The 19995-nt window shown below is 52.7% G+C and overlaps 1 protein-coding gene across 3 annotated transcripts; it reads right to left on the bottom strand.

Annotated features, from left to right (window-relative positions):
- Positions 1–768: 768 nt before the first annotated feature.
- NIBAN3 (niban apoptosis regulator 3) lies at positions 769–19693 on the bottom strand. 3 transcript variants are annotated; one of them, XM_082709284.1, is made up of 15 exons: positions 16963–19262; positions 15012–15142; positions 12033–12158; positions 11371–11485; positions 10165–10332; positions 9497–9612; positions 9320–9424; positions 8929–9091; positions 8118–8308; positions 7056–7214; positions 5900–6016; positions 5707–5814; positions 4770–4881; positions 3461–3541; positions 769–2056 (listed from the first exon to the last, which is right to left on the bottom strand). In XM_082709284.1, exons 1-15 carry the CDS (start codon positions 17015–17017, stop codon positions 1950–1952), a joined length of 1854 nt encoding a protein of 617 aa, XP_082565410.1. In that variant the 5' UTR covers positions 17018–19262; the 3' UTR covers positions 769–1949. The 3 variants fall into 3 exon arrangements, with proteins under 3 accessions (XP_082565410.1, XP_082565408.1, XP_082565409.1); XM_082709282.1 differs by having other exon boundaries at positions 8929–9424; positions 16963–19693; XM_082709283.1 differs by having other exon boundaries at positions 9320–9612; positions 16963–19693.
- Between the last annotated feature and the right edge of the window lie 302 nt (positions 19694–19995).

Consider the following 19995-nt stretch of genomic DNA (forward strand, 5'->3'; position numbering starts at 1 on the left):
GTGCTCCGCAGGTGGGGCGGGAATTTCCATAGAAATGCTGCTAAGGGATTGTTTCCCAATGCTCCAATGTACTTTCTAATGGATTGGTTTTGGGTCGTTATTAAAAACTAAGTTTTAAGAAGGATGCTCAGGTATACATTTGTTAATATGATGGTGAGGGGAGAGATTCAGTACTGTTACGTAAAATTCAGGGTCCTGCGACCTTGTGCTCAAAGGGACAGTAGGACCTGAACTGAAGGAAGTAAGACAGGGAGGTGGGCTTGACCCAAATGCCTCAAATCTCCCACCATGGCTAGCGGAGTCACGTGATACTTGCCCTTTCTCCTCCCCATGTCCTTGTCCATCTCTCTCTTCGAATTTCATCTCTCCTTTGTTTCTGTTCTCCAGTTTGTTTGTTTGTTTGTTTGTTTGTTTGTTTTTCTACAACGGTCATTTGTTCAAGTTCAGTTTTTAGCTGAATATTTTGGAAATGTACCCTAAAATGTCCTGGTTACCTGACTGACTAAGGGGGTGAGGGATGGGAGTAGAGGGAAGGGATCTGGCCACACTTGGTCACTGCTGAATCTGAGTGGGGGCACACAGGGGTGTGCTTTTGGGGTGTATTTGAAACTTTCTGCAACAAAATGGCAAAAAGCAATTTTACGCTCTATAGGCCTGACAAGGAAAGATCAGTCATATTAAGTGAGAAAAACAGAGTGACAAGACACGTCCCATACCCTGATCAACTGAGAAAAGACTGAAAGTTTTTGAACCAAAAGCAAATAGTGATTTGTTTGTTTGTTTGGTTGGTTGGTTACAGATTTTATTTATTTATTTGACAGAGATCACAAGTAGACAGAGATGCAGGCAGGGGTGGGGAAAGCAGGCTCCCTGCTGAGCAGAGAGCCTGATTTGGGGCTGATCCCAGGACCCTTACTTAGATCATGACCTGAGCTGAAGGCAGAGGCTTAACCCATTGAGCCACCCAGGTGCCCCACAAATAGTGATCTTCTCAAAGAGGGCAGGATGACAAGTTCTTGTTGTTCCAATTTTGCAGAATTAGCATCACATTCTGGGTTAAAAATTAAAACAAAAACAAAAAAATCCCACCCAGCTGTACAAGGGCTATGAAACACGAATCTATCTCAGAAGTTTGAGTTGGAGGGTAAAGTCAGGAAAAGTGAAGAAAATCTTTCTCTTTGGGGAGGCTAAAAACTCCAGGGAGGAATGGGAGGAAACCATTCCCATGCAGCATGCGTATTCCCCTCTGAAAGCTGAACCAGAGAAGCACCGTGGGGAAATCCCTCCGGAATCTGCTCCGGAAGCAGCTGGAAGGCTTGTGATAGGGAGAAGCTGCCAAACCCCAAGGAGACAGATGACTCTTCCTGGCAAGCAGAAGGGAAGTCAGCAAATGCTTCACTCTCAGCGGAGACACTTGATACCAAGTTAAAATTTGGAGCAAATAAACAAACCCAAAAGACCCCCAGCAGGTTGAGAATAAAAGTACCTGTAACCTGTATAACAAAGCATTCATAGCTTTAATATACAAAGAGTTATTAGAGATCAATAAGAAAAAGATAAAACCTCCTGAAGAGAAAAGTAGGGAAAAGTCATGAACAGGCAATTCACTTAAAACAAAACAAAACAAAACAAAAGCAGAAACATAAAAATGGCCAATAAACATATTTTTAGGTTCAGTGCCACCATGAGTGAAATTCAAACAATGAAATGTCTGCGTGTGTCTCAAGTTGACTTTTTTCTTTTATGAAACTGTCTAGTGTTTGGAAAGGATATGGAGAATATGCAAAAATGCTGTTGATGGGAGTGTAAGAAAGAGGCCAGCTTTTCTGGAGAGGAATAAAGTGGAGGTATGAGGATTATAAAAGCCTTGAAATGGTGCATATGTTTGACTCCAAATTCTGTTAGTAGACATTTACTCAATGGGAATAAGGACCAAGGTGGCCTAAGATTCAACTGCAGAATGTTCTGGGAGGAGGCAGTGGGCAGAGTGGCTGGACCTCAGTGCCAGAGGCTGGCTGCCCAGGGCGAGTTCCTCTCTGAGCCTCAGCTTCCTCATCTGTAAAATAGAAAGTATCATCAGGAGGCAAAAACATATCAAATGCCTGACACAAAGTAAATGCTCTGGACATGGAAGCCCTCGTAAAAGAAACTGAGCAGAAAATGACAAGCACCCAGGAGATGCGTGGGCCAAGGAGAGGAACAAAGTTTCACAGAAAAGAAGCTAAAATAGTTCTTAAACACACAAAAAGATGCTTAATCTCATCTCCAACAAGACATGCTTGTAAAAATGATGCCAAGACACCATTATTCACTCAGAAGATCTAAGAAATCCTGAGTCAGCTGGTAGCCTGTGCTGCTGGGGAAATGGGCCACCTTTACATGGGGGAGGGGTACCAGGTGGGACCAGCCTGGTGGAGAGTGCTCTGGATACTGCTGTTAAAATGCCAAACACAAAGGCTCGAAACTCTGAGATTTCACACTGGGGGATTTACCCACAGAGACCTGCACATTCCTGGAAAGTATGTACAACGTCATTCCCTGTAGCACTAACAGCTAGTTGGAAGACCAACTAGTTAGAAGAAGTAAAATGGCCATCACTGGGTATATTCTGGTCAAATGGATTAAGGGGCCTGTTTGCAATCCTTCATTCTCACTCGTGAATCCCCAAATATTCTGACCTCAGAAGTCTTTCTAAAACAGTTTAATCTCCATTTATCCACACACTTGTGTATACTCATCAGTTTGTCTACAGTGATCGACTATGATCACTATGACTAGGCCAGATTAGCAATGTATGAGTGTATCAGTTAGCTATTGCTGTGTAACAAATGGTCCCAAACGTTAGCAGCTAAAAACAACACACATTATCTCAGAATTTCTGTGGGTGAAAAGTATGGGGGCGCTCAGCTGGGTGGGTTCAACAGCAACACTCAAGGGGACTGAGCTGTGAGCTGTTCTAGAATCCTGCACCCGCCCTGGGTTCTGAACATCCAGGTTACAGCTGTCCTGCCCACCAGTCTGCTTCTAGGTGGACCAGTTGTTTTCTGCCCCATCTCAGGGAAGTCCCCATGATGCATTTCCATCTCACGACTGGAGCTGAGGATCCCTGCCCTGCCAGCAGCGTCAGCCACAGCCCTACATGCATTTACTGCTCCAACAAAGAGTTCGTTGTAGGATCCTGCAGCAGGAGGCCAGGCTGCCCTGGCCCTGAGCCTGGCTCCCTATACCCATCTCCTAGTACAGCCCTTGCTTGCAGTGGCCCCAAGGCTCCCATCCCCACAGTTTCCCCTTGCAGTGTTGAGAACTCCATGAGCTTGACCAACTGGCTGGGTCAGGAGATAAGGTATATGTTGTTCCATCCAGGAATCCACACTTACAACCATCCCTCCCACCCCATGCCAAGCCCCCCTACTCCCCCAACAATTCACTGGCATGACCCAAGAGCTTGTGATGTCCTCACCTACTGCTGTCTGGTCCCATGGGGCCTCCGAGCAGCCATCCGGAGTGCAGGACACTCTGGCACCAAGGGCCCTTTTCAATTCTAAAGCGAGAGATAAACGCTTGCACCCACCTGAGGATTCCATGCATTCCCTCAGAGAGGTCACAAGAGGGCAAAGGATGGGAGGAAACATCTCAACCAGGATCCAAAACAAGTGGTTCAAATAAGCCTCTCTCCATACCTGTGCTCACAGCAGACAAGGCTAGCCGATCCCCACCCCTTCACTGAGCCCCCCACCAGTCCCACCTGCCAACACAGCATCCCAAGCAGACATTACAAGTCAATTAAGGATAGAATACCGCTACCTGTAAAACCTCTAGGACAGAAACTCTCTGAGATTACCTGTTTCTGGATTTCCACCCACCCCCCATTAGAGAATAGCTTTTCCTCCACTGAAAATGCCCCTTTCCAAAAAGAAAAGAAAGAAAGAAAAAAAGAAAAGCCCCTTTTCTAAGGGAACTTAGGGGGTTCTTTTTGCATGGATGCCCAAGGACCAAAGACATCCTCACCTTTACCTCCTGGTTCCCAGAACCCTACTATCTTTGGCTTTCTCCCAAGAAAGGGGAGAGCTGCCTGAATCCATCCTTTGCCTCCAGGACTGTGCCCTCAGCCTCCTCCTTGGCTTCCGGTCTGGTCACTGTTGCCCTCTGCTCACACACCCTCCATGGCTCCCCATTGCCTGCTCAATAAAGCCTAACCTCCTGTGCCTGTTATTTCAAGCCCTGCACACCTGCCCCAGCAGCCTCCTCTCCTTCCGTTCTCCTTCATGCCCTCTGCATCAGCCACATGGATGCCACGCCATTCCCTCAGCCTCACATGGCGCATCCCAGCGCACGTTTCTGCAGTCTCAGGCACTGGCTCATATGCAAACTGATGAAGCAAGAAGGAGAAGAGAGGGTTCTGGAGCCGCTGCCCAGCCCAGAAGATCCAAGAACTCTGGGGGCTTCAATGTCAGCCCAGAAAGAACAGGGAGTTGCTGAATGAATAAATATAAATGTCTACCCCCAACTTCTCCATTTTGCCTCCTTCCCCCCATCCTAAGACATCCTACACACTCCTCAGAGCCTTGTTCCAATGCCCCCTCCTTTAGGGAACTGCCATCAGTGCCCCTCGAAGACTCGCTCAGCCCATTCCCATCTGTCCCAGTCCTACCCTCCATCAACGGACTAGTATTGACAGGAAGTAAGAGGTGATAGGGAATGTGGTAGAGGCTGCTACACACAGCCAGGGGTCACGAGGCTTCCTTGAGGCAAAGAGGAATGGGGTTTACCTCCATCGATCCTCTGCAGCAGGACCCCCTGGACGATGTCTTTATAGATGCCCTTGACAGTCAGGGCTGGGCTACCCACGGCAAGGACGTCTCCTTCGAACTCAAGCAGCTCCTGGAACAGAGGCGGCTGAGGGGCTAGTCTGGAGGGGAGGGTGGCCACTCTGATCCTGTTTAGCTGGGGGGGCCTTGGGATTAAATTTCCTCATCTCTAAAATGGACTCCTTGATCCATATGCCCTCGGGTTGTTGTGGGGATCAATGAAACAGCACATCACATCTTACTGCGCATAGGGCAGGCATCTCCACTAGCCCTCCCACCCATCTTCCCTGGCAAGAGGATCTTGTCAGCCACTGAGGCAGACCCCTCCCTGATGCCCCTGTGGGACCAGGCCCCTGTAACCTTCTCTCTCACCCCCTTCCCATGCCCTCACTCACCAAGCTCCAGCCATGTGCGCCTCCTCACTATTCCTCCCACACACCAGACACTGGCTGACCTCAGGGTCTTTGCACCTGCTGTGCCTTCTGCCTGGTCCATGCTTCCCCAGGACATGGCTCATGCCCTCAGTTCACTGCTTCTCGAGTGTCATTCTCAGTGAGAGCCTCCCTGACCATCCCGCAAACCCCCCAACAGACACACATTCCCTCTTTGCCTCCCCACTTCCCTAAGGCCCATGTCACCCACTGATACGCGATGCCTGGGTGCATTCACCCACCCCCCTCTCCAGCTTTCAAATGACAGATGCTGAGCACTCTCATGGGAGAAGCAGAGAGCATTGTGGGAGCCCAAAGAGCCATACATCCCAACCATAGGGCTTAGGGAACAAGAGTCTCTTATCATCACAGTGACTCCAAGGGAGAGAGCACTCTGCCCACTTTACAGAAAGACAGAGACCCTTGGCTGTCCTCTAGGATGTGCGCATGCGTGCCCTCTTACTCACCACTGTGCAGCTCCCCTCCAGCTGGTGCAACACAAAGGGCAAGAAGATGGAGAGCAGCCACCCACGGGTAAAATTCCTCTGCACTGAGCCACTGTCTGACTGGAACTTCTGCCGGACACACACAGCAGCCGGTCCAGGGGCCATCGGAGTACCCAGGCCATGGGAGTAGCCATGGCCACCCAATAGACCTCACCTTCAGCACACGCCCCCGGACTTTCTCCAGCTGCTGGGCAGCCTGGGTGCAGTCCAGGGCTGTGGTCAGACACTGGTCTGCCAGTTGTAGGAAGGTGGCCACGGCGTCAGCCATAAGCTGTGGAAAGAGCATCTCATAAGCCCCCTGGGAACCCACGCTCTGGCCTTTTGGGCCCTGTGCCTACCCGGCTGACCCTTCTTGGCATCCAGACTAACCTGATCAGCCACTTTCCCCCAACTTTTTGTCTCAAGAAACAGCCTCTCCCTCCACTCAGGACCTGGGAGTCATGCAAACAGTGGGAACCTATGTATAATCTTGGCAGAAAATGCCCTTCCCTCTGGAGGATGGTGCCAGAGTGCTCAGTCTGGGGAGCAGAGGGCTGGTCGGAGTTCCACCTCTTTAGCTGAGTGCTCTTGTGCAGTGTACAAAATGAACAACTGTACCAGGCAGCACTTGGTCTTCTCAATCCTTGTCTCCTTCACCCACCTTAGCAGGTCCCATTCCCTTGGCCTACAAATGCACCCCACTTCTCTCTATTAACGGCACCCATTCTAGTTCAGGCCTCCTTCTTGCCTCCTCTAATCCTGCCCCCAACAGCCCCTCTTCCCCACAGCAGGTAGGGCTTCGTAAATCTTGAATCTGGTCATGCCCCTCCCCTGCTCACATACCTGCTGGGGCTCCCCACTGCCCTCAGGACAGAGCCAGACCCCTTAGCCCCATATTCAAGTTCTGACCCATCTGCCCACCCACTCTGATGGCATATCTCCTACCTTTCTGCCCTCACTTGAAACATACAACCCAATGTCTCCAAATGGCTTCATTTTCCCCAAATGCGGATAGACTCCCTCACCTCCTGGTGCTGATCCACACTATTCCCTCTACCCAGGACACAACCCATCCCCCATTTTCCCCCCTGCTGCCTCAGTTCAGAAGTTCTCTCCTCCTGAAGGCCCTCCTAACACTGGAGATGAATTGCACACCTCCCCAGGGCTCCCACAGCACCCCATGTGTTCCCACCACAACTCTGCCCACCACATGGGAGCCCAGGGAGGGAGGCCAGGTCTGTTGGTCATCATGATCTCCCCAGCACATTCTTGGCACCCGTTCAGTGGACGCAGCTGCCCCCACCTCCTTCAGCCTTCCACTCCCCACTCACCTGCTGGGCAAGATCCTGGGCCCCAAACATCAGGCTCCGCATTCCAAAGAAGCCAAATGGCACCACCAGCTGCCTCAGGCGCCCCTGGCTTCTCTCAGCCTCACGGTAGCAGGTCTGCATCAGCTCTGGGTCCCATGGCATCTCCCCAAATGAGTAAACCTGGGCTCCACAGGCAAGTGAGAAAAATACCATCAGTAAATGGAAAAGAAAGGTCAAGGATCTCACAGCCAATTCATAGTAGGAGAAACGCGAATGAAAACACATCCCACCTCAGCCACCCAAAAAATGCATAATAAAAGTAACGGGTATGGTGTGATGGACATAAAATGGTAAAACCTGAAAAAATGGATAACGTGCAGTGCTGGCATGACTGAGAGGAAATAGGCACAGCCCTTGTCACACCTATACCCACCACCTGATGCCCTCTCTGTGCTGGGGAGCTCTGCAGCTGCAGAAATGAAGTAATCCAATATGGTCTTTGTCCTCAAGGAGCTCACAGAGAAGTTGGGGGAGGTAAACTATAGACTAACAACTACAGGGGTGTGTAAACCCATCTGTGAGGAGGATCACACAAGTAGCTGCGGATGCAGACAAGAGCAGGGAAAGTTCCTGGAGGGGATGATTATGAAATGGAAGCTTAATGAGCTCAAGTTTTCCTGGCACTTAGTCGGTCTTCATTTAATATCAGAAAAACTGAGGTGACCTCCATGGAGCAGAATTCACTGGCTTAGGGGATGGGGTGGCCTCTGACAACAAAGGAATGGGAAAAGGAGGAATCTGAAGGTAGGTGGCTCCAGACTTATGTTAGTAAAATGCTACTCTTGTCATTTTACTCCTCTCTCCAACCATGGTTTAAACTGTGGCCCCAATGACCATAGCATAGTGGTCTACAACAAGTAAAAAGCAGCCTACAACAAAGTTAAGAAAAGGTTTTCAAAAGAAGTTTTCAAGAAAGAGGAAAAAGAGTTCACGCAACTCTTCTGTAAAGCCAATACACTGTCCATTGGATGAACACACACACACACACACACACACACACACACACACACACACAGGAGTCACCTCCTTGCGCAGCTGCGTGCCGGAGGAGCTCCCACGCAGATGGCCAGACAGGCGGTCCATGCCCTGAGCTAGGAGGGTCTGCACTGCCGAGAGCACGGCTCCGATGGTGCTCAGCAGCTTCTGCGTGACCAGGGACAGCTGTGTGTCCACCTTTCCGTGAAGGCACAACTCCAGGGGGCGCTGGACCTCGACTGGGAGTGGAGGACACTAGCCTGGGTCTCCTTCACAAGGTGCTCCGCAAAGGGCGTGGAGGCGGCCCGGGCTCAGCACGAGGAGGAGGACAAGAGCTCAGACTCTGAGCACCCTTTTATACCATTTTATACAGGAGAAAACTGAGGTTTGGCGTATGGCAGCAGTCAGCGCGAAGTCCCACGCCCAGAGGCAGAGCCCGGATTCCAAGCCGGTTCTTTTGGTTACTGAGCCGAGTGGGAACCTCCGCCATCTGACCGGGATATCCCAAGTCAGGTTGGCCACTATCTGCGCCTCCACCAGTCTCCCGACTGGGTGTCCCTCGCTCCATCCCTAACCCAACGCTTTTCCACGACGGGACCTCCCTCTTGACCCCACCCGTGTCTCGCATCTCGGAGCCTCGGCCACGCCCAGACTCCCACCGACACCTAGTCCCTTGTGCTCACCCTTTCTCCCACGCCTTCTCCCACCCCTCCTCCCACCCCGCCCTGCCCTGCTGGGTTTGGGGTCCGAATTCTCGGCCCCACCCCTTACACCCACCCTCACACCCACCCGGTTCCCCTTCCACCTCTCAGGCTCCCGGCCCGGCCCCTCCCTGCCAGTCCCGGTCCCCAGGCCTCACCCCGCAGCCTCCCCGCCAGGCGCTCCCGCTGCCGCAATATCTGGTCTACGTCGGGCCGGATGGTTTTCTCCAGGACCGCGAGCAGCTCGTCCTTTTCTGGCTGGAAGGCGCGGAGCCCGGCGGAGGCCTCGGCAAGGACGGCGGCGTGCACTGCGTCTAAGAGCTGCCCGGCCCGGCCGAGGGGACCCCACACGGGCCAGAGGCGCAGGAGGGAGCCGTGATGGGGCGGGGGTGCGAGAACAGAGAGACCAAGACGGAGACGCAGAGAGACGGCGGAAAGAGTTTCGGGGACAGACGAGAGGAGGGGGAAGATGGGCCCCCGGGTAGGGCCCCCATCCGCCTCAGCGACTCCCCGCGTGTCCCGGCCCCCCCTCCGCGACCCCGCGCCTACCTCGGTCCAGGCCCAGGCACGGTTGCGCCTGGCCCCCCGCAGGCCGGGCAGGGTCTGAGCTCGCAGCGCCGGCAGCAGCTTCCTCATCAGCACCCCGGTCAGCACCTGCGGGAGAGGGGACCGTGAGCGCCACGGAGGGCCTAGGGGCTCCCGGGGACGGCCTTGCTCGGCACTGACCTCAGCGTCCGAGCCCAGGGTCACGTCGTCATCGCCAAAATGGCCTTGGTGCTGACGATAGAGTCTTACGGCGTCCAGGAAGGCACGGGCGGCGGGGGCCTGACTTCGCTGCAGGACTGAGGGGGCAGCGCCTCAGGGCCAGCCCACTCCTCCTCTGCTCTCGCCTCCGCCTGGCTCCCCATCGCCCGGGAAGGAAGCCCTCCACCTGCTCACCGGGTCCCAGAACGCCCAAGCCTCATCACCTCCAGACCTTTGCTTGAGCAGTGCCATTTGCAGGGAACACGGTGCCCCGGGACCATCACCAGCCCAGGCTGCACAGCCACCCCCCCCCTACCCCTCCACAAAGGTATATTTGTGCACTCAACGACCTGCTCAACATATGTGTTGGTCCTGTTCCCTTCTTCAGCCGGCTGACCCCTTACCCTTGTCAGACCCCAGCCTTGACATCCCTTCCTCCCCTCCTCCGTGTAGCCCTCCCTGATCTCCCAGGCTGAGCTGCTGCAGGGCTGTGTCCCCATCGTAGCCCTGGTTGCTTCTAACTGCCTGTTGTCGCTTCTGTCTCCCTCCACAATCCATTTCATAAGGAAACTAGAAGCTTTGAGGTGACCCCATAGCCAGCAGGAGCAGAGCTCCTGACCCACTGCTGCCTGGCCTTTCCCAGGACCCACCTGTGCCACGAAGCCGGATGCCACCCTGGAGGGCTAGCCTCCAGGCTCGCTGTGCTTCTCCTGTGGCTGCAGAGAAACACAGATGCCGGCGGAAGGGGTGCTGGAGGAACAGGGGGAAGTTCACCGGCATTTCCAGGAGGGGGTCAGACTCTTCCTGTGTATGCTCTCCTGCAAGTGGGCAGAGGGGATTGTCTTCATTCATGCACTCACTCTACAATCATTCATTCACTAGAAGAAAACACCCATGACGGGCTGAGAGGAGCCGTGCGGTTGCGCAGTTGCTTGGTAAGGATGAGCTATGCCATCATTATTGCACTCTCCTTATTCTTGCTCAGTCCCAGGGGGAGGTGGGCCCACGATGGACATCAGCAATCCCTCCCAGCATTGTTTCCCAGCCTCAGTATCCTCCTTAACCCAGAGGCCTGGGCAACCACCGCTAATCGAGCTAAGCTGGCATGCAATTTGAGCCCGGATTGCCCCTGGGGTCTCAGCCAGGTCCAGATTCAAACCCGGCCAAGTCATTTTGCTCGCTCTATGTTTAGGGAGCAGTTTCTCTGTCTGAAACTCGGGTCTCTTGGCTGAAAAATGGGCTTCAAAGTGATACCAATGAGATATTGAGAGGACTGTTGGAAGGACTGTTGGGGGCACTGTTGTGGGGGCAAAATGAGTGAATTTCTTTTTGGTTACTTAATTTGGGGTGTCCTAAATCTTCAGTGTTTGGTTCTGATTTCCAGGGTGATACATGGGACCACAGTAAGATGGAATAATCCAGAAGGTATAAATTCCTGGTCACCCCAGCCCTTCAACCTTGGCCCACCCACCAGTGCCCATCTTCCCACATGCTCACTGACACCAGGTTTTACTGTTTTACCTTTGCTACTTGGATTCTTATCCAATGTTCTAGGTCTCCTTCTCTCTCTGATGAGAGTGGATATTTTGCTTGCTAGAGCTGGGGTATTCAGCCAAAGACAATGCTGCCCCAAGGGTACACCTGATAGTGTCTGGAGATATCTTTGATTGTCATACCTCTCATGGGGGGCGTGGAATGCTACTGGCATCAAGTGGGTGGAGTCCAGGGATGCTGTTCAACATGGTGCAATGCACAGGGTGCCCTTCCCCCCCTCGCCCCCACAAAGAATGATTTGGCCCCAACTGTCAACAATTCTAAGGTAAAGAAATCTGCTCTTGAGGATCCAGGAAACTTACCTGAGGAGACTGGGCAGAGAGTGTCCAACAGGTGGAGATATTCACGCTGGGAAGTCAGGACGGTATACCCTGTCAAGGTCGTGGAACCCAGGGGATGGCCCCCATTTTCATATTCCTATGAAAGGCATCGAGAGAACCAGCTTGGGACAGGTCTAGACTGTGCCTTCCATGTCCCAACTGTGGGATCAGGAGAAGGCGAGGGTTCACTAGGGAAGTCCTCCACCCCCCCTCCCTCCCTCCCCGTAGTCAAGCACCAGCACCCACTGTGTGCTAAGCTAGTCCCAAATATTGTATGAGGATTATCTCATTGACTCCTCACAGCCCTATGTGGCCTAGACCACCATTATCCCATTTCACAGAGATGGAAACTGAGTCCCAGGGACATAAGTGACTTGAATTCGCCAGCAGATGTGATGCATAAAGGACTCTCAAAGTTTCAACCTCAGCTCTGCTAATGACCATGAGTAAATCCCTATTCCTGGCCTGGACCTCAGTTTACCTCCCCGGCCCAGCAAGAGATGGCCACCCCTCCCAGGCCAATCTCACAGGGACCCTCAATTCATAGCAGGTGACTGAAGAAAGGAAAGAGGACCACGTTGGGAGCTGCTGAGGGGAGTGGGATAGTGAGGCTCAAATGGAAGGGACAAGAGCCACTTGCTTACCTCCCTGTGGCTGAACCACTCCAGGCGGCCGTCCCCACGCAGGACACAGAAGATCGGCTGCCACCGAGGCGGATGGCCCCCAAGCTGGGTCAGAGGCCCTCGGTGCTCACGGACTCGGGGAAGCTTCTGTAGGAGGGACCAGTGGATGTCGGGGGCCCAGATCGGTATCCCCATGTCCAGATCACCTAGAAAACACCCTCCACCCATCCCAGGCGCCACCAAGTACAGGACTCGGGCACTGATGTGACCGCACTGCTCTTCTTCCTCACACGCTAATACCATGCACTTGTTTGGGACACTTCCAAATACACACTGACTTCATTCCCTCCCACAGCCCTGGGAGGCAGACACTTTGTCATCCCCTCATCACTCGGAAGCAGCCCACCCCTGACTTGAGCCTCGGATGAGACCCCAGCCCCTCGCCAATATCTTTTTTATTTATTTATTTGACAGAGAGAGAGAGAGAGGGACAGAGATCACAAGTAGGCAGAGAGGCAGGCGGGGGTGGGGGAAGCAGGCTCCCCACTGAGCAGAGAGCCCTATGCGGGGCTTGACCTTAGGACCCTGAGATCATGACCTGAGCTGAAGGCAGAGGCTTGACCCACTGTGCCACCCAGGCGCCCCCCACCGGCCAACATCTTGATTGCAGCCTGTGAGAGACCCTAAAAAAAAGAACTCAGGAGGCTGTGTCTAGATTCCTGACCCACAGCAACTTTAAGATAATACATGTGGGTTGTTTCCAGCCACTGACAGTGTGATGTGTTGTTACGTGGCATTATCTAACTAATACAAGAGGGATTGCTGGGTCACGGAGCAGGTGTAGTCCGCCTTCCTGTGGATCAGCAAGTCCTCTGTCCACAGACCCCTCCCTTGGGCAGGGAGGGATATCCTTTGTTTTAATAATAAAACCCTTTGTTTTATTATCTTTGTTGCTCTGCTCACTCCCTGGCCACCTGAATTGTATGTGTTTTGTTTCATCACTGGGTCCCAGAGCAAGGCCCAGTGCACAGATGGTGCCCAATAAATATTCAATGAATAAATTAACTGTATTTGTGATATTTTCATTCTTTGATGGGGTGGTAGAAAGTCAGGTGCTTGTTGAATGGTTCTCCAAACTTTCTCTGAGGTCTGAGATTTTTCATAATAATATCATTAAAACATTGTTATAGAGGGGTGCCTGGGTGGCTCAGCCTGTTAAGCGTCTGCCTTTGGCTCAGATCATGATCCCAGGGTCCTGGGATCGAGCCCCATATCAGGGTCTCTGCTCATCAGGGAGCCTGCTTCTTCCCACTTGTTCTCTTTCTCTCTCTCTCCCTCCCCCTCTCTCGCCATCTCTGCCTCTCTCTCTCAAATAAACAAAGAAAAAAATTAAAAACTTAAAAAAAAATAAAATCCTTAAAAAATAGTTATAGAAATGATGTATAAAATAAGTATATTATAAAGTGTTCAAACTGAAGCAAGGGGAAATCCCCCTACACTGTTTGAAACCCAGTGTCAATGGTTTCCTGGGCCCAGTGGCCAGAACCTACAGGTGGCAAGAGGTGCAGGTGGGGACGACACCTGGAGTCCTGTGATGCCCCAAGCAGGACTGGGAGCGCCCCAGGTGAGAGAAGGCTCTGTGTCCACAGGGCTGGGGAGCCTCCAGCCCAGGTCGGGTGCGACTGGGTAAAAGGCATCCGAGAAAGATGGGATAACTCGGAGCCCTTGATTAGGGCAGGGACCCAGTAACTAGCATGGACTCCAGGGTCAAATCATGCCTCGCCTCTTCCTGACAGGGTGACCTCAGGCAGGTCACCTCACCTCTCTGTGCCTCAGTTTCTTCTCTGGTCAAAGACTCATTTCACAGGCTGGCAAGGACTGGGGCAGTGATACAGGGCATGTGGAGCCATTCGTTAGCTCAGGAGACATCTGGAGCTGGACTGGGCAGCTCCACAGTCTTTTTTTTTTCTTTTTAAGATTTATTTTATTTGACAGAGAGATCACAAGTAGGCAGAGAGGCAGGCAGAGAGAGAGAGAGAGAGGCAGAAGTAGGCTTCTTGCTGAGCAGAGAGCCCGATGCAAGGCTCAATCCTAGGACCCTGAGATCATGACCTGAGCTGAAGGCAGACGCTCAACCCACTGAGCCACCCAGGCGCCCCTCCGCAGTCTTAAGTTCCATCAGCAAACTCTTCTTGACCTCCTCCTATGCACAGTCATCACGTGGGCACAAGGGATATGGCCCCCGCCCTCACAGGGCAGACGAGGCAGATGTGTGACCCAAGGCTTCCCTGGAAAAGCATCAGGATGGGGATCCCAGAGGAAGCACCCAACCCAGGAAGGGGCTGTGGTGATCAAGGAAGGCTTCTTGGAATAAGCGTGGCTGGAGCATGAGGAACACCAGGAAGAGTGCCCTGGGCAGAGGGTACCATGTGTGCAAAGGCTTGAGGGTCCAACGGGCAGGCTTCACGCCCCATCGACAAGGCAAGCCTTTTCTACCTTGAGAGCTTTTGCATGGACTGTGCCGCCTGCCTTGAATTTCCTTCCCACTCTGGCTTCCAGATCTGGTTCCTTCTCATCTTTTACATCTCAGCTCAGAGAAGCCCGCCCTGCACCCCAGCTCCCCGCCCCTCGACACTGCCTTTCATCTTGTCTTCAGAGCACATATCAGAAGTCCTCCAGTACCATGACATGCTAACTTGTTTGCTCACTTCTCCCCCAGTCAGACTGTGAGCCTGGAGGCGGTGGGGGGGGGGGCACTGCAAAGCAGGATCCTTCCTCCACCAATGCTGTGCGCTCCCGGCCCATATATCCAGCCCAGGGCATGGTCTGCTGTAGGTGCCCAGTGAATGTTTGTTCAAAGAATGAATTTTTAACAATCTCCCTAGGTCTTGGTGCCTCCTATAGGGTAAAGGTGGAAGGCAGGAGGGCCCCGCAACTGAACCAAAGTCCCCCCAACTCCCGTCTCCCTCCCTTAGCAACCCCTCCCTTTGTGGCACCCACTTTACTGCGCATCAGCTGACATCCGGCTGGCTCCCTGGGCCCCAGCTCACGGGAGATCTGTTGCAGGACAGAGGCTGCCAGCTGCTCCCGGTAGCAGGGCAGGAAGTTCCTCAGCAGGGTGTCCACCTGGCCTGCAGCGACAAGGGCATGGTAAGGTGATAGACTCAGAACCCTGAAGACCTGCCTGGGGAGGGCAGAATAGGCAGAGAGGCCACTGGTGAGCTCCTGTCCTTGCCCCAAAGCTGCCCAACAAGATGTGCTCCAGATTCCACTCACCATCCATAGACTGCTTGTAGCCACGTGGGGGTCAGAGGCGGGGGAAATGAGTGACTCAGGCTTAATTTATAACTGATGCACAATAAACTTTAATTACATAAAGCATCCGATCTGATGAAATTTGACACCTTTACACACCCTAGAAACCATCACCACCATCAAGATAATGAACAGATCCATTCCACCCCAGTTTCCTCTGGCCCTTTCCCTGGAGAGAGTTTCTGAATATTTTAAGCCTCACCCCAGCACCAGGGAACTTTCTGCATCTTGATCTAGAAAGTGATCGCACAAGTGTTAAAGTCCTTCAAGCTCTTCCCCTAAGATGTATGCACTTGACTGTATGTAAAACAAATCCATATCTGCTGCCTGGAATGTGGACCTAATGGCTGGAGCTTCAGCAGTTATTATGTGCTATGAGATGGCCTTAGGCACAGAAGCCATGAGTGGTAGAACCATGAAGTAGAAGGAGTTCAGGAGTCTAACTTATATGAGGCTGCCTGCCACTGTACTTTTCTATAGGCGGGAGAAGTAAATCTTTATCTTGTTTAAGCCACTATAGAAAAAAACAAACAAAAAACAAAAACAACCAACATAGCAAAGAGTAACTTACTGAATCCTTACAATGGTTCCATGAGATAGACATTGTTGCTATCCCTGCTTTACAAATAAGAGAATGAGACCTAGAGAGACGAAGTCGTTCACCCAAGGTCACACAGTGAGTGAGGGCAGGGCTAAAGTGTGAACTTACATGGTCTGAGTCCTTGCAAGACACACCACATGCCTGTGAACATGCTGTTCCCCCTACCTGGGATGCTCTTCCCACATCTCCTACCAATGAACTCCATCACAACCCTCCAGCCCTGGCTTGACCCTCAGCTCCTCAGCTCCTCAGTGGGCAGTTACCCACCCCTTTTCTTGCCCCCGACTTGGAGAACCTATGGGCTTTCCCACAATGCTTATCAGTCAACTGCTATTTTTGTAATTGTAACTTGATCTTCTTTCCTGGTCTAGGTCACAAACCCAGGAGCTGGGAACCGTTCTTAACCCCACTGTGTCCTCACTACCCAGCACACTGGAGGTGCTCAAGCATGTGAGGGCACCAGCCACTCTTAGTCTTGAAGTGGAATCTGAGCCTGTTCCCCCTGCAGGTCCCTGTCCATCTAGTAAAACCATCCCAGAAGATCTGGCTGAGCCACCTCTCACCTGCTCCCTCGTCCTCATCCTGAGCCCATGCCCTGAATAGGGTTACCAGATTTACCAAATAAAAATATAGGTCATTGGGGTGCCTGGGTGGCTCAGTGGGTTAAGCCTCTGCCTTCAGCTCGGGTCATGATCTCAGGGTCCTGGGATCAAGCCCCACATCGGGCTCCTTGCTCGGCGTGGACCCTGCTTCCCCCAGCCCTGCCTGCCTCTCTGCCTACTTGTGATCTCTGTCAAATAAAGAAAATCTTTAAAAAATATATAGGTCATCAATTAAATTTGAATTCCGGATAAATTAGGTATCATTCTTTAGCATAAGTATGCTCCCGTGCAAAGTTTGGGACATACTTATACAAAACAAAAATATTCATCCCGTATCTGCAATTTACATTAGTAGGGCATCCTACTGTGTGTTTGACAACCTTAGCCCTGACCACCACCACCCCCACTCCCACCGTACCCCATGCCGGCTCACCCCTCAAGTGCTGCTGCTGCCGCTTGTCCAGGGGGCTCGAGGGCCGCCCACCCATCCTGCTGCCGTTTCTAGGGTCTCCCTCAGGAGCAAAGCAGACACTCCCTCCCCTCCCACAACCCCCAGGTTTCTGGGTTCAGGGGTACCCCGGGAGCAGGGCAACCAGTGAGGGGCTTAGATGCCGCTGAGACCAACTCCCTGGGAAGCCAGAGCATGGCCACTGTGTGAAATGTGTCGGGGGTGGGAGGGAATCCCCGCTCTACCCCTGCCCCGCCCCACCCTGCACCTGCGTCCTCCTGGTTCCCCTGGGGCCTAGGCCTTCAGAACTGCTGGTTTCTGCAGGGGCTGCTGGGGCAGCCCCAGGGGTGGGTTGGGGGTATGGAAGCCTAGAATCCTAGCATTGGAGGAGGGATGCAGGGCCCACACCAAGAAGGACAAACAGCAGTTGTCAGGTGTGTGAGGCAGGGAAGGAGGGTGGGCAGGGACAGGGACAAGGGGACAAGGGACAAGGGACAGAGACAAGGACTCCCCCCAGTGGGTGATGCTGGGTTCTGAGAGGACTCAGCACTGATCCAACAGTCCCCAGCAACCCCAGACTGGGGAGGCAGAGCTGAACAGACACCCCCAGTTCCTGGGAACTGTGCTGGGGCCAGGGAAGAGGGTGGGCGGCTGTTGGTGTACCGTGAACTGGTGCAATGTGTCCCTTGCGTTCCTGTCTTGTCAGCCTGTCCTCCATCAATGCACACAGCACCGGACTGGCTCAGGCTAGTTGGACCTCCCTACCCCTTCGCCTGTTTTTCCAGCACCTGGCAGAGAGCAGCCCTGGTGAAGGGAGGGTGGGAAGGAGCAGAATCTGTGCTCCAGGCTGAAAATAGGATCAAATAGGAATCTCACAGGCTTTCAAATGAGGGGAGTGTTGAGTTCCAGTGGCTGGAAGGTAGATGTGATGGCTGGAGCATATGCAGTCCACCTTGGACCACGAGGTGAACCCCACATAGTGACAGCAGCACAATTATGATTTAGGAGCAAGGGGTCCCTGAAGAGTACATGACATCGCTCCAACCCTGGGTGGCCTCCCTCCAGAGAGCGAGCTAACCCTCCATTTTGCTTAAACCACCAGAAACACTGTAATCCTCACCCATGCCCAGGATTCATTTCTCCTCTCAACAAACATCACTCCTTGCCAGCCCGAGTGTCATCCTTGAACCGTGTGCCAGGGATGCAGAAATGGGCAACACAGACCATGGCTCCAGCCCCCATGAACCGTCAGTTGGCATACCAACAAAAGTGTCAGATAACGACAAAGTAAGGATGAAAGATGGAGCTGGAAGAGGTAGAAAGTACTAGTGGTGGAGAAGGATCGGGGAGATGTTGCACGGTGACCTCAAGCAAGTGAGCGCCCACACTGTACACAAAGCTGGAGAAAAGAATACTGGGTAGTGGGCAGAGCACAGACAAAGGCCCTGAGGTGGGAATGTGTTTGGCAGGTTCCAGTAGAACACAAGGTGGGAAGGTGAGTGAGCTGCGGCTACAGGGAGAGGAGTGGAGAGGTGACGCGCCCCAAAGGACCTCCATGTGGGGACCCCACGCCTCTCATCACATCCCTCTGCTTCTTGGCACCCCCCCCATCCTGGCTACTGCCTGAAACACTGGGGGCACGGCCACCTGCTGTTGCCCAAGCCCACGGCTGGGCTGCTTTCTCTGCTTTTCTTCATGTTTTCGCCCCGGGCCCCATCCCACTTCCTCACTCACACATCTGAGTGACCAACCCAGACAAGATGTTGAAGGAAACTTCACTTTCTGTGGTTTTGGCTTCAGGGTTTCAACCCCCACGGCCTGATCAGGTGCCTCTGTGGGATGGGCCCAGCCGCCAAACCTGACAAAGCTCCTCATGGCTGAGGGCTCCCATGCACCCACCAGCCTCCCCCACAAGGCTGATGGGTGGTCTATATGCACAGTCAAGCTCTGGGAAAATGCTGCAGCCCTGATACATCACAGACTGAGGAGTCTCGGCCCATTCAACATTCAAGGCTCTAACAAGGCCCGCAGCACAGCGGGACACAGAGGCTGCCACTCCCCTGTGTGCAGGGAGGGCTCAGTTAAGTGTGTAGTGAGCTGAACAGTGTATACCAAAAGGATATGTCCCCAGGCTACTTTCAAAACAAAACAAAACACACATTGGTGAGGTGGTGAAGAAGCCTTGGGCACCAGTGGCAGGAACAGAAAATGGTATAGCTGCTGTGCAAAACAGTACAGAGGGCCTCAAAATTTAAACATAGAATCACCATATGAATCACCCTTTCTACTTCTAGGAATATCCCCAAAAGAATTGAGTCTGTAGTAGCTCTGTCACAGTGAACAAAGTGTGGGAGCCGCCCAAGCGGCGGCTGGTGGATGGACGGGAAACTACATGGCATATGTGCACGGTGGAATGTTCTTCTGCTGTGGAAGGAGGAAGGAGGAAGGAGGTTCTGACCTAGCCTCCAACCCGGAAGACATTAGGCTGAGTGAAAGACACCAGCCACGGAAGCACAAATAACGTGTAATTCCACATATGGGGGGTGCCCAGAGCGGTCAGAAAGTCGAATTGTAGGTGCCTGGGGCTGGGGGAGGGGAGAATGGGGGGCTGTTTTATAGGTGTAGTTTCAGATTCCCAAGAGTTCTGGGGATGGACAGCAGTGAAAGCAGAGAGAACATACTTAATGCCGCAAACGGGACGCTTAAAAATGATTAAGATGGTAAATTTTGTTACTTTTTAAACATACACACACACACACACACACAGGCCATGTCCCCTGGAACCTCCAAGAGTGACCTTATTTGCAGCTGTAATTCTTAAGGATCTTGAGAAGAGTTCACCCCGGATTTAGGGCTGCCTGATATCCACTGGCAGGTGTCCTTACTAGAATGGGAGAGGACACAGAGACACAGGGGAGGACATGTGACAAGAGCGGAGGAGACAAGAGCGATGAGTCTACAAGCCAAGGATGGCTGAGGGCTGCCAGCAGCCACCAAACACAGGAAGAATGGCATAGG

This window comes from Mustela nivalis, assembly GCF_964662115.1.
Source record: "Mustela nivalis genome assembly, chromosome: 1".
NCBI lineage: Eukaryota > Metazoa > Chordata > Mammalia > Carnivora > Mustelidae > Mustela > Mustela nivalis.